We start from the raw sequence: 14,481 nt of genomic DNA, 5'->3' as shown, positions 1-14,481 counted from the left end.
GAGGCATGCCTCCCATTTGCCATTCAAGTGCATGGGCAATGGTAGGCAGGCTATCAGCGCATCACCCACCACTTTGCAATGAGAACTGAAGGCAGTATGCATTTTGAAAACATTGTTTGAAACCGGAATGTTTTACATCACATTGAGTCATGTCTTACCTTGCTTCAAAGTAGCCTAGGCAAAATCCGACCATAGGAACGTGGAGGCTATTATTTTATAAAGACTTCCTCATATACCATTGAAACCAGCTCTCCTGTTCTATTGGTTTTCATATCAACTTTCTTTCATCGTCCAGAAGCTGAAGGCACATCTTTAGATTCCCTCTTTCTACTTTTCTAAAGATTTTAATCTCTGTCACATGGAACTGCTCTCCTCAGGCGTGCTGTTTAGAGTGGTGCAAATTGCATTTGGGCGAATGTTTGAAAGTTATGTTTTATTGACTGCTTCAATACAGGAGTTGAATGTTTTTGTTAAGATTAATTACCATCATCTAAATGTGATTTCTGTCATTCTGAGCACCGTGGGTGGACGACCTAATTGGGTATATTGGTCCGGTAAATTAAAATCTTCCCGGTCACGTTATCCGGCACCCAGTTTTCCTGACGGAAACCCTGGGCTGTATCAACCATCTCAGAGTAGGATTTGGTCTAAAAGGACAAACTGATCCTAAGTCAGCACTCTTGCTCTGAGACACTCGGCACATGCTGCCCCTGCTTACCGGCTGTCTTTTTGAAATCGATGAAGATGGAATTCTCACAACTCCATTCATTTAATTCTCCATAATATATTGTACTGTTTGTGGGACAGAGCCATGACCAGTCTGGAGCCAGACAAAGTAAGGGCCAAAACCTTAATCTGACCAAAGGCCACAACAGTGGAGAGAGAGGGGCAGTGCATGACCACTGCTCCTAGACCACAACATTGGACTTGATATGACCGTTCGTAACTGGGTTGTCATTACAACCAATTATAAGCCTAAGTTCCCACATGTAAACCAATCAGGGAGACATCAGATCAGCGGTCGGTCAGTGAATTATTTGGGCTACTGGCTGCTCTCTTTGTCTGGCTGTGTCTCAAATGACACCCTTTTCCCTAAATAGTGCACTACTTTTGACCAGGGCTCTGGTATAAAAGTAGTGCACTATTTAGGGAAAAGGGTGCCATTTGGAACATCGCCTATGTCTGTCTGGCTGCAGCATGACCCATTGACCGCTGGATTGTATCCATCCGATCAATCCGGCCTCTTCAGCACATTCCATTCCACACGGATGGATATGTCCGTGAACTGTCCCACCGGTCCGGCCAAAGCAATGCCCTAGCCCTACCGTAACCCTGGTGACCTGACTGTTAACGTAAACACCAGACCTCACCTTTCACCTCTTGGCCTTCTGGCTGACGCTGGGAAGGCCTGGCTCGGACAGCCATAGTTTACTGGTCTCACTCTCTTTCTGACTCCCTCCCCCCTCTACTGCCAGAGAAACCCGTCGTCCGTCCTCAACCCATCCCTGACCCCTGAACCATTGTAGATTAGAGTGGCTGGCGGTTTGAAGCCTGCACCAGATTAAGTGTCTTTGTGCCTTTTGAGGCTTGGGTAAAGACGTCTCTACTGCAAAAGACAGAGAATATGATGTACATGTAGAAAGCTCATTAAATACAACACTAGTATATTGACGTTAATTGAAACCGTATAGACTCATATTATCACATACAAAGAAATTGATTTCTGCCATATTTGTTTTACGTTTAGAGCCACACTGCTCATACTTATGTCATATGACGCTAGCCTGCCCTGTATTAATGGTGCTCTCCTCCTTGTCTGTGTGCTCAGCCAATCAAAATGCTCTCTACTCCAATAACAACAACAATGTAGCTGTCTGATATGAGTCCAGGTTGGGAGGAGCAGTCAGAAATCGTCCTATCCCCTCCTCCTCTCACCCGTTCTCCTCTCTCATCATGCTCTCTCGCTCCAGTTAACCCTACTAGTTTGCCACTGGGCCAACCCTGTGTGTCTCTGCTGCTGCTCCCTGCTGTACTTGTATCATGATCATCAGTCGCAGGTGTGTTGGGGAGGCCGGCCCTAATATGCTACTATACCACCACCCACAATGCAAAATACACCACTGTACTACTACCCCCTTGGCCTATGGGTTACAGCGGTTTACTACACATTCACAACCTTTCTCTTTGTCAATCTCTTCCTATCTTTTCATTTATTTTGTTCTTGCTTGCTCGCTTTATTTCATCTGCTGTGGAGCTATAATGTGATTGACACTGGGGCCTCAACAGCGAGGCCCCTCGCGCCAGAGCAGGTCGACATGTGGCTAAAGGGGGGAGGAGTGAGGGAAGGATGTTGGCATCATCATTATGCAGATAGGAACGCACATTGAGAGGAGAATCCCTAAACAAGAGAGAGGGAAGCAGCAGGAGGAGGAGGGGCCTGAAGAACGGCAGAGGAGGAGAAGGAACGAGAGAGATACATGATGGACAGAGGAGGGAGATGGGTAGGGGGGGTGGTATTTTTTGAAGCCGTGAGGAGCAGGGTGCAAAGCAACAACTAGAAGAGGAGAGAGATGGCAGTTCTAGGATTTTGATCTTGATCTGGAATTTGTGGTTTAAATACACTCTGACTAGATGACAGGATGTAGCTAGCCTGAGGCTATAGTCTTCAACACCACTCCTTCTGTCTGTCTCCTTCCCCACCACTAGGGCTGCCACAGGAAGTACAGTCTGGGAGGTTATCTGGTGTGTTTTACTGGAGCAGCATACCACCTCTGGAGACTAGGACTGCGTCTCAAATGGCTACTTTTGACCAGGGTCCATAAGGCTCTGGTCAAAAGTAGTGCACTATATAAGGAATAGGGAGCTGTTTGGGACACACTCTAGGAGCATAGGTGCAGCTACTCCTCAGTTATAGCACACCAGCTGCAGTGCTACACTGCTATCAATTCTCATCAGATCAGACCACTGGACACTTAGTGTCTACTCATTTTTCTCACTCTCTTTAGTTTTTTCTCTCGTCATTCTGTCTTTGTTCTCACCCAGTCTTTCCCGTGAGAAGTCATCAGTCTGACTTAAGCCGACAGCAGCCCCACACGCCGGCCTAACGCTGCCTGTGGTTGGTTGCTTGGCTTCAGCGCGGCTGCATAATACACTCCCTCCCTTTCTTTCTTCCCTCCCTTTCCCTCTTGGGGTTCAACTGTAAACTCTGAGTTGATGGGAGGAACCTCCTGGGTAGCCTGTCAGTGCCAAACATGCACACACACACACACACCATCCATGCCCCCTTCAAGTCTTGGGAGCATTCTAGATATCCTACCGCTGTACTCTCCTCTGTTGACTGAATGCCTGGCCAAATGGCCAAACTCACAGTTGAATTGGAATCAACTGTCCAAACAGAGAGGGAATTATTTCCAGTTGTATGGAGTTAAGATGCTGTGTGGACACTGTATAAATAATCTGCTCTCACACTGAAATACTTCCAGGTTTTGAACAATGTGGGTTTATATCCTTTTCCCCTATTTTTAAAATGAATGCAAGCATTGGTTCAGCCTAAATCCTTTGAAAGTTGTTAGATTGGATAGGTGTAGCAATGTGCGAGTAGCTACCTTTTATGTACATTTAGATCCTGGTGTTTTTTTCTGAATCTGACAGGTATCATGCACACAACTTGGACACAGGCCCACGATAAGACTGGTATTGGTATTGAAAGTCGGATAAAAAAAAATGTGAATATTCAAATCCTGTCAAAATCATCTGTTTACATTCACGTTCATTTGAAAAATTCTGCTGTAATCTTTATTTTCAAACACATGTATGTGGATATTTGCTTAGAATTTGTTTTAAGCTTCAGTATAGGCCTACACATGCCTACTAGAGTTGATAAAGTAGCTCAGATGAAGTTTATGACCATTCTACACCTTTTATAAAGTAGTCAATCATTTACCCGGGCTCCTCCTTACTCAACCCATCCTAGGCTTTTCGATGTTCGACATCCAAAATTACTGTAAACTGCTGACTTTAAAGCCTAATCCCTGGTGTTGTACTGCGAAATATCATTTGTCGATATGGGGCATTAGGATTTCAGAATGTGGGGCTTTGTGAGTAAGGCTGTTTTAGCCCCACAGCTAGGCTTTACTACTGCTGGTCTAGAGAGAATGGGCAGTGATTAACAGAGGTAATACACACACACACACACAGAGGTAACCCCTCTTGATGTGGTGGTAAAGCTCCTGTCTGTCCTGCCCTTGGGCAGCTTTCACGCTCTACTGACTGATCCTTCCAGGAAGTACAGGGGGTACGAGGGAGGAGGGGGGTACAGGGAGCACCCCGCCGAGCCACAGCGGTAACTAGGCTGCACGATGGGCTCAAATCAAAGGGGGCACTTTGTCTGTGCCTGGGGGTAGTGTGCGTGTGGGGGGGGATGTTTGTGTGTGTGTGTGCAGGAAGAACCACAGGATAGTAGTCTTCTTGTGGAAGCTTTAGAAATGTTCATGTCAGTGCCTGCTGTCTTTCATCTCAGGATGTATCCCAAATGGGTCCTGGTCAAATGTAGTGCACTCGTATAGGGATTAGGGTGCCATTTCGGATGCTACCTGTGTCTCACATCTCAGACTGTTAACCACTTTGTAACGACACCATTAAGAACACTAAGGTTAACCCTCCTGCTAAGAACATAATAGTTGGGGTCTGTGACCAAAAATATGGCAGGATATTACGTTGGTATCTCAATCAGTATTGTTGTATTGACAAACAAATGTAAACCTCTATGCCAGATGATGGCATGCAATCAGTAGGGTCTGTGGCCAAAACTTTCTACAATGTTTTGTTGGAATACTTCTTTAACTGCCCTTGTTGTTGTTGTTGGGAATAGCTCTCGAACTTCACTATTGTTGTTGTTCTGTTGACAGACTAAGACAGGTCTGGGTCTAGACCTCCATGCCAGGCTAGATGATGAAGAGCCTCCAGTTCAGAAGCATCGCCCCCAAGGCCCCAGCAGCGGTAGTTCCCTCCCCGACCGCCGTCCTGTCCTGCCAGCACCCCTCTGCCCTCCCAGAGGCAGCCTCTGCAGCCGTCAGCCCTAAATCCATCCTGGTCCCGGCCCAGAACTATGCCCTGATGCAGGTGGCAGGACAGGAGGGGACCTTCTCTCTAGTGGCCCTGCCGCCCTCCGTATCCCCTCAATCTCCACAGCAACAACAGCCGCAGCAACAGACAATCCAGAAGAACCTGAAGCTGCCCATCCCCAGATATCAGCCAATGAGGGCCAAGAGCACCCCGGAGAAGGTCAAATTAGCCACACCCACTGCCGTGACAACCCGGCCACAAAGGTCAATAGCGGCGGTAAAAAAGAAGTTGTCATCTCCGGAACCCAAGGAGGAGCCATCAAAACAGGTCATACTGATCGACTCCACAGCCTCCTCTGAGATCTCAGCCCTCACAGCCCTGCTCCCGGATAACGCTGTGCTCTACTCTGGGTCTCCACTGGAGCAAGTAGCAGTGGTGGACACCACCATCAACCACATGTCTACTCCTGCCCCCGGCGCGGGCCCCGTCACCAGCATGCTGCAGAACCTCCAATACCCATCTGGTGGTTTTACTAAAAGCTCCCCAGTCAAACTGCCACAGGAAGAGAGCAACATTAAGGTTGGCATTAGGCCATGCCAACCCAAGCCTGTAGCCCAACAGCCCCATCCACAGCCAGCTAGTAGCAGCATCACTGTCCTCTCTCCAGCCATCTTCAGCAAAGCTGTCCAGATTATACCCTCCCCACCCAAAGGCAAGTTGCCCATCCTGCCCTACTCGAACATGAAAAGCACCCTCATACCAGCCACCAAACTCAACCTCAACGCCATGTCCCCCAAGAAGGCTTTCCCCAGCCAGCCTGGCTTGCCCGGCCTTACCCCGTATCCCTCTGATCCCCAGTCCAAGACCCCAGAGACTGCAGAGGCCCTCTGTCAGAACCACATGCCAAACTCCCTGCTGCAGAGCCAGCCTCAGGCCAAGACCACTGGCACCCTGTCGCTGCTGGGAACACTTCAGATGCAGAAACCACCCGGCAAGAAGAGGGGGAGGAAGAGGAAGACAATGGAGGATATTCTGGCCTTTGAGGCAAGGAAGAAGAGATCCTTGTCATTCTTTCGGAGGAGGGTTCCAGATAAGCCTTCTCCTTTGGCTGTCATCTCGCAGCAGAGGGAGGTGGACATCTCTAAGAAGTACCGCAGCATCAGACCCAAGCCTCACCACATGCTGCTGATGGAGACAGTTCCCCAGCTGGTCAGCCTGCCCTCCCTCACCTCCTCTGACAGCCTGGAACCAGAGCTCCTCATACAGCACCGACTCTCTGCCAAGGTCCTGGAGCCTGGTCCTCGCCAGCCCCAGTCAGCCTCTACCACGCTTCACCTGAGAGGGGGTAGTTCCTCTCAAAGGGTCTACCTGGGTAGTAGCCGGCCCCTCCACCACTGCCCCACCTGCAGCCGCTGCTTCCAGTTCAAACACCACTTGCAGAGCCATATGAACAGCCACACCAACAGTAGGCCTTACGTCTGTCCAGTGTGTCGTAAGGCCTATGCCCATTCCGGCTCGCTCAGCACTCACATGAAGCTGCACCACTCAGAGGGCCGACCACGCCGGACACTTCGCTGTGAGTTCTGTGAGAAGGCATTTGGCTACGTGGGCGTGTACTTCAGCCATCTGAGGGAGGTGCATAAGGTTATCCTGACTGTGGAGCCATCCATCAGCCAACATGAAGACGATGTGCCTGTGGAGGGGTGACTACCTACATTTTCAGAATTATAAATAGTACTTACATACTGATATACTTGTCTCCTCAATAGGACTCTTGACTTTTGGTCACTGTGAGTTTGATACATTTCTTAGGATATTGTTAGCTTCTCGCCAATTTTCATAAAACAACACAGTTCTTCCTTCCATCATGTCTGTCTCCATCTTGTATGTGTCTCCAGGGCGATGTCTCCAGACCAGGGGGACGAGCAGGGCCAGGAGGAGCGCGAGGACCCGGTGGAGCTCCAGATCAAGTGTGGTCGCTGTCAGGCCATCACCCCCACCTTCGCCGACATGAAGCTGCACCTGCTCTACGTGCACGGGGAGGAGGTGCAGGTGCGCCTGCGGGACGGGGCTGGCGGGCTGGGAGGGGCACTCCAAGGGGGCCGGGAGGCCGAGGACGAGCTGGTGAAACACGCCGCGCACTACTGGCGCCAGCTCAATGAGAAGAGGAACCTAGTCCGCTGTGGGAGCTGTGACGAAGAGTTCTTCTCCTTCTCCAAGCTGAAGCGTCATATCCTCTCCCACCACCAGGGGGGGACAGAGGACGATGGGAATGGAGAGGGGGAGCTGACCGGCCGCTCAGCCCGGGGAGGGAGAGGGGTCCTCGGGCAGGGCTCAGTGTTTAACTGTGTGCTGTGCAGCCAGGTCCTGGACAGTAAGGAGGAGGTGATGGAGCACTGGGCGGTCCACCACCACTGTGAGGAGACCCAGGTACTCTGGGAGGCCCTCAGCGCCTACTCAGGGGACAGGGAGATGGACTTGCCCTCTCACAGCCCACATTAACATGGCACTGGACACGTTTCAGGTCGTTTCCATTGCAGTCACGTTGCACATCTCAGAAGATTGACTTTGCTGATTATTTTTAGCTTCTAATGAAGCGACGGTTCCAAACAGTGCATCAGAAGATTGCTATACCATATTAACATGGTTTCCGATGTTAAACATCTCCAGGCATTGTGAGAGCTAATAATTGGGGCAGCCTGACTGCAATAAAGACAACCTAGAACGCACCGCACTCACTGTCTGTGTCTGTCTGAGCCCATCTTGCACAGTGGGCTGCTCTCAAACACACACAGTTATTCCATTTCTACACTATCGAGCTGACCCCAAACATACAGTGGGGACATTTTATTTTCAAATGGTCCTTTGCCCCACAGTTCCAGCAACTATGGAATGGTGGATGCCTAACCTCCTAACCAGGCCAGTGCAGTACAGTGCAGCTCAGCTCAGTAGTGTGTAAATGGTATTAGGCCGTACAGAGGTCAGTTATAGCACAGGTTAGTTTGTTTGAGAATCCTCTTGATAGATTAGTAATTATTATATGGTATTTTATGGACTACACTGTTTTTTGTTAGTTCTGATTTTGTGTTTAGGTTTTGAGTTGTGTGTTTTAATATTTTGTTTAATAAAATGGAAAGGATAGGTTTTTTTTGTATTGTGTATTTTATTTTATTTTTTTTAAATTTACATACATTATTGGCCATAGACACAGTGAAACTGTTTGTTAAATGACGTGAGTAATTTGAAAGTACTTTTTGGTTGAAAACTAATTATAGACCTTGTGTCAAACTCATTCAATGTTGGGCCTTGTGTCTGCAGGTTTTAGTTTTTTCCTTCAATTAAGCCCTAATTAGTGACTTTAATTAATCAAGTACACGGGAGGAGCGAAAACCCGCAGCCACTCTGCCCTCAGTGAAATGAGTACGGTAAATGGTATATGAGTACGGTACATGGTATATGTCTAGCTATTTTGACCTAGAGGAAAACCTTCTCAGTACACCAGCACCTGACTGAAACATCTGAGACCATCTGAAAATAGATTGAGAACCTTATTTATTTCTGGCTAATAATCAATAAAGGACTCATAAACAGATGATATATTATTATATATATTTGTTTGTGTACTCTGTGGTAATGGAAAGGGTGATTGATTGACTACTGACAAAACTAGCTCAATTTGTTACTATTACATTAAAGACTTTACATAAATGTTGAACTAATGCTGCCAACTATTATTCAGTATAAACCTGTGGAATTGGTGCACTTGAGGTCTGTGTACAACAAAATACAACTGTCGGTATGTCTTCAAAAATATAACTTTTTATAGAGCCTTCAGAAAGTATTCATATCCCTTGACTTATTACACATTTTGTTGTTTCAGCCTGAATTCCAAATGGATTAAATATATGTTTGGAGAGCTCCTCGTCTTCATGGTGCGGCTTGCTTGGTGGTTCCCCTTGCTTAGTGGTGTTATTGACTCTGGGCCTTTCAGAACAGGTGTGTGTATATATACTGAGATCATGTGACAGCTCATATGACACTTAGATTGCACACAGGTGGACTTTATTTAACTAATTGTGACTTCGGAGGGTAATTGGTTGCACCAGATCTTATTTAGGGGCTTCATAGCAAAGGGTGAATACATTCAGTTGAAGTCAGAAGTGTACATACATCTTAGCCAAATACATTTAAACTCAGTTTTTCACAATTCCTGACATTTAATCCTAGTAAAAATTCCCTGTCGTAGGTCAGTTAGGATCGCCACTTTATTTTAAGAATGTGAAATGTCAGAATAATAGTAAAGTGATTTATTTCAGCTTTTATTTCTTTCTTCACTTTCCCAGTGGGTCAAAGTTTACATACACTCAATTCGTATTTGGTAGCATTGCCTTTTAATTGTTGAACTTGGTTCAAATGTTCCACAACCTTCCTACAATAAGTTGGGTGAATTTTGGCCCATTCCTCCTGACAGCTGGTGTAACTGAGTCAGGTTTGTAGGCCTCCTACAAACCTGCTCACACGCTTTTTCAGTTCTGCCCTCAAAATGTATATGGAATTGAGGTCAGGGCTTTGTGATGGCCACTCCAATACCTTGACTTTGTCGTCCTTAAGCCATTTTTCCACAACTTTGGAAGTATGCTTGGGGTCATTGTCAGTTTGGAAGATCCATTTGCAACCAAGCTTTAACTTCCTGACTGCTGTCTTGAGATGTTGCTTCAATATATCCACATAATTTTCATGCCTCATGATGCCATCTATTTTGTGAAGGGCACCAGACCCTCCTGCATCAAAGCACCCCCACAACATGATGCTGCCACCCCCGTGCTTCACGGTTGGGATGGTGTTCTTCGGCTTGCAAGCCTCCCCCTTTTTCCTCCAAACATAACAATTCTCCAAAAAGTACGATCTTTGTCCCCATGTGCAGTTGCAAACCGTAGTATGTCTTTTTTATGGCGGTTTTGGAGCAGTGGCTTCTTCCTTGCTGAGCGGTCTTTCAGGTGATGTCGATATAGGACTCGTTTTTACTGTGGATATAGATACGTTTGTACCTGTTTCCTCCAGCATCTTCACAAGGACCCTTGCTTTTGTTCTAGGATTGATTTGCACTTTTCGCACCAAAGTATATTCATCTCCAGGAGACTGAATGAGTCTCCTTCCTGAGCGTTATGACGGCTGCATGGTCCCATGGTGTTTATACTTGCGTACTATTGTTTGTACAGATGAACGTTGTACCTCCAGGCGTTTGAAAATTGCTCGCAAGGTTGAACCAGACTTGTGGAGATCTACAATTTTGGCTGATTTCTTTTGATTTTCTCATGATGTCAAGCAAAGAGGCACTGAGTTTGAAGGTAGGCCTTGAAATACATCCACAGGTACACCTCCAATTGACTCAATGATGTCAATTAGCCTAATCGGAAGCTTCTAAAGCCATGACATCATTTTCTGGTATTTTCTAAGCTGTTTAAAGGCACAGTCAACTTAGTGTATGTGAACTTCTGACCCACTGGAATTGTGAAACAGTGAAATAATCTGTAAACAATTGTTTGAAAAATTACTTGTGTCATGCACAAAGTAGATGTCCTAACCGACTTGCCAAAACTATAGTTTGTTAACAAGACATTTTTGGAGTGGTTGATAAATGAGTTTTAATGACTCCAACCTAAGTGTATGTAAACTTCCAACTTCAACTGACTGTATGCACTAACCACTTTTCTGTTTTTTTTCTGAAACAAGTAATTTTTTTCATTTCACGTCACCAATGTGGACTATTGGTGACTATCACCAATGTCCATTACATGAAATCCAAATAAAAATCATTTTACATTACAGGTTGTAATGAAACAAAATAGGAAAAACGCCATGGGGGGGTTAATACGTTTGCAAGGCACTGTAACTGACTTGCCTAGTTAAATAAAGGTTAAATAAAGTAATAAATAACTACAATGGTGTCGATCCATCCTCAAGTTTTCCCATATCACAGCCAATAAACTCCTTAAATGCTTTAGTCACCATTGGCCTCATGGTGAAATCCCTGAGCGGTACCTTTCCTCTACACCCGTCCAAAGTGTAATTAATGCACTTTATGGAAATGAATACACACCATCCGAAGTGTAATGCCCAAACGGATATTCCATTAATGCTTTCAAAAATAATGTTAAACACTATTACTGCAAACAGAATCCATGCAACTTATGTGACTTTGTTGATAAGCACATTTGTACTCCTGAACTTATTTTGGCTTGCCATAACAAATGGGTTGTATACTTATTGACTCGAGACATTTCCACTTTTCATTTTGAATTAATTTCAAAACATAATTCCACTTTGACATTATTGGGTATTGTGTGTAAGCCGCTGACAAAACATCTCCATTTAATCAATTTTAAATTCGGGCTGTAACTCAACAAAATGTGGGAAAAGGGTGTGAATACTAGACTGAAGCAAACTTTAATGTACATTTTCTTAATGCTATGATTGGTCATTGGAAACTGAGCAGAAAAGCCTGTTTTCTCTTCTGTTTGCTTCTTATGATGGGGGATGTTCAATGTTGTGTTTCTTGGTTGGGAGATTGACTTGTAGAGGGATGGTAGATGTGGTTTAAACATTTGTCAGACTGTGTAACCTTTTTTCGTATGAAAAGAAATCACATGGTAAGTGAATGTACCTTGAATGTTTTAAAACCCTACCAAATTCTATATATACATATTGAATATAGACTTCTATAGTTAGATTATATATATATATGTATAGCTATGTATAGATACAGTATATTGAGAATATATATTTGCATAGAATATATAGTGAATATGCTGCTTTGTTCTAATGGAGGAAACTAACTAGAAAGGAATTTGTTTATTATCGTCAAACCGGCAACTTAAGCTGAGCATAGCTCTCTTTGCTTGTGTCTGGCACAGTGTCTTGCAGCACAAACAAATCAATGGTGTGAAAGTAATCACATAGCTAATATGTCTGTTTCACAAAATCGTGACTGTCAAAACTTGGCTGAAAGTGTTTGTGGTCGTAGCTGTTAGTGAACCTGAAAACCTTACCTTTCTCAGAATGATACAAACGTATGCTTTATTGAAGATGACGAGAACTGTGTGATGATATCTAACAAGATAATAAATAAATTCATATTTATTTCCAGTAATAGTATGTTTATCCTGCTCAGGTAACTGTAGAACCAACCCTGTTGTACGTAACAATAAAGTTGGAGGATGAATCCATGCTTATGTTAGATTTTCTATTTATTTTCCTTTTATGACTTTTACGCACATACACACACACACACCGTTGGAATGTCTGTGTGCATGCATTAGAAGAGATGCTTGGAAAGGGATTCATTGAGTGACACCGTGTGCAGTCAGCACTGAGCATCAAGGTGTTTGGGGTCTGAGTCGGAGGTGTGTGTGTGTGTCTGGACCACGTTAACTAGGGTTGCCAGAGGGGTTATCAAGCGCCTACATCATGCCTCAATACCTATCTGTCTGACAGAGGGCATCTTCGTACTGCAACCTCATCCAATCTCCCAATGATTGAATGACTGTGTGTTTGGGGGAGGGGAATCTATACTCTTGTTTTGCCCACACAGGCACACACCTCACCATCTAACTACGAAGAATCAAGTGGCTTCTTGCTACATATCACAATCATGGAGCCTTTTTCCAGAAGACTTCCTATTGAGGCTGAGATGTAGAAGAGTAAGAGGTTGTGTGCATGAATGAGATGTGAATCAAAACAACAGTCATATGCTTCCTGATGGATTCATATTTAATGGACGGGAATGATCAAACATCTGAAGTTTCTCTCTGTCTACCTCTCCTGCTCTCTTACTATTCTCCCCTTCGAAGAGGAGCCAGGTGGAACTGCAACGGAAACTTGTTTACATCGCAATGGATGGACCGCTTAGTTCTAGGAACCAACACGGACTTCCTCCAGGGCTGGTTTCTTCTTGGTCCTTCTAATGGAGAAAGGACATTACTCTCTCCATGAACTTGTGTGATACCTTCTCCGTTAGTACTTTCTTCACTGCCGTGTGGAATGTGGGCCCTCGGCCCTAATTGTTTTAAGAGGAACATGTCCTAGGTTTAAGGGTCAGAGGTGAACTCTGGTATGATTGCAGGTGCTCGGGACAAACCTGACAACATTAATAACGCAGAGACCAAAGGCCTAGATTCAATCAGATCAGGCATTAACCGGTGATAGCCGACACCCGCATCGCTGATGTTTTGCCAGTGTCGGAGGTGTGTCAAATCGATGAGCAACTGTTCTTGATCATCGTCATCAATCCACATCCGTCCCACTCGTGTTAGAAGTTCAGAATGAGAAAGTGTAGGCTATATAGAAATAATGACTCTCAAATTGAAAATCATTCAACTAAAGAATAAGGGTTTCTATCAGCCTAATCGAGGTATAGATTTAATCTCACATTCCAGTGTTCGAACTTGTAAACAAGGCTGCGTGGGATTTCTTTTATTTTTACCCCCAACTGTGATATCCAATTGGTAGATACAATCTCGTCTCATCGCTCCCCAACTGTTCGAGAGTCATGTGTCTTGCAAAACATGACCTGCCACGCTGCTTGCTTAACCCGGAAGCTAGTCGCACCAATGTGTCAGAGGAAACACCATCCAACTGACGACCGAAGTCACCTAGCAAGCGTTCGAACATGGTGAGCCGAGGAAATCCCCCGGCCAAACTCTAACTTGGACGTAGCTGAGCCAATTGTGCTCCGCCCCATCGGGGTCACGGGCCGGCTGTGACGCAGCCTGGGATCGAACCAGAGGCTGTAGTGGTGCCTCAGCATTGCCTTAGACCACTGCTACACTCAGGAGGCACATGCGATTTCTCTTAATGTGACTTTGTGCAGCCAATGGCAATGTCCACTTTAGGTATAATGCCAGGAGCCGCTTGTGAATTTGACGGCTCTAAATGCAGTTCCACCTCCGAGACCGCCAAAACAACCGCTATGCGGATGTCGGCTAAAGCGGATCTGATTGAACAGAACCCCAAGGTCCAACACATACACGATACAAAACATCCACGTTCACGTCATCCCAAGTTTGAAACAGCATTGCAGCTTTACTGTGTAACACTGTCAGTGTTACAACTCAAAATGCTATCAACCCCAATCTACAGACTGTGGTGAGAGCAGATAAAAAGGAAAGCTCTAGAACGCTGTTGGATGCATATTTCTCTTTAATCAGAGTTAACATGTACCACAGCCGTCACACTGACTACCTCGTGTCTCCCACCTCACAGGAGAGCAGCCTCTCATGGGGGAGATCGGTAGGGGGTAAGATCAAAGACATAACTTCCCCTCCCATTCCTAACGGGATCAGTCAGATAGAGTTTACACACACACACACACACCACTAGAGGTACTGGGGTATGCCTGTTCTTGCTACAATGCTTCAA

At 45.4% G+C, this 14,481-nt stretch overlaps 1 protein-coding gene across 3 annotated transcripts in view; it reads left to right on the top strand.

Annotated features, from left to right (window-relative positions):
• The window catches only part of LOC115130443 (zinc finger protein 438-like), a 104,020-nt gene extending 91,729 nt beyond the window's left edge, over window positions 1-12,291 (top strand). For all 3 annotated transcript variants that reach the window (XM_029661598.2, XM_029661597.2, XM_065019561.1), the window contains 2 exons: window positions 4,908-6,767; window positions 6,963-12,291. In XM_029661598.2, the coding sequence (XP_029517458.1) occupies window positions 4,948-6,767; window positions 6,963-7,566 (2,424 nt within the window). In that variant the 5' untranslated portion in view covers window positions 4,908-4,947 and the 3' untranslated portion in view covers window positions 7,567-12,291. The remainder of the gene's footprint in view (window positions 1-4,907; window positions 6,768-6,962) is intronic.
• Window positions 12,292-14,481: the final 2,190 nt, after the last annotated feature.

This window comes from Oncorhynchus nerka, linkage group LG6 (assembly GCF_034236695.1).
Source record: "Oncorhynchus nerka isolate Pitt River linkage group LG6, Oner_Uvic_2.0, whole genome shotgun sequence".
Lineage (NCBI taxonomy): Eukaryota > Metazoa > Chordata > Actinopteri > Salmoniformes > Salmonidae > Oncorhynchus > Oncorhynchus nerka.
Note: the sequence above shows the minus strand (reverse complement) of the source record. Positions and strands in the feature narration are given on the sequence as shown.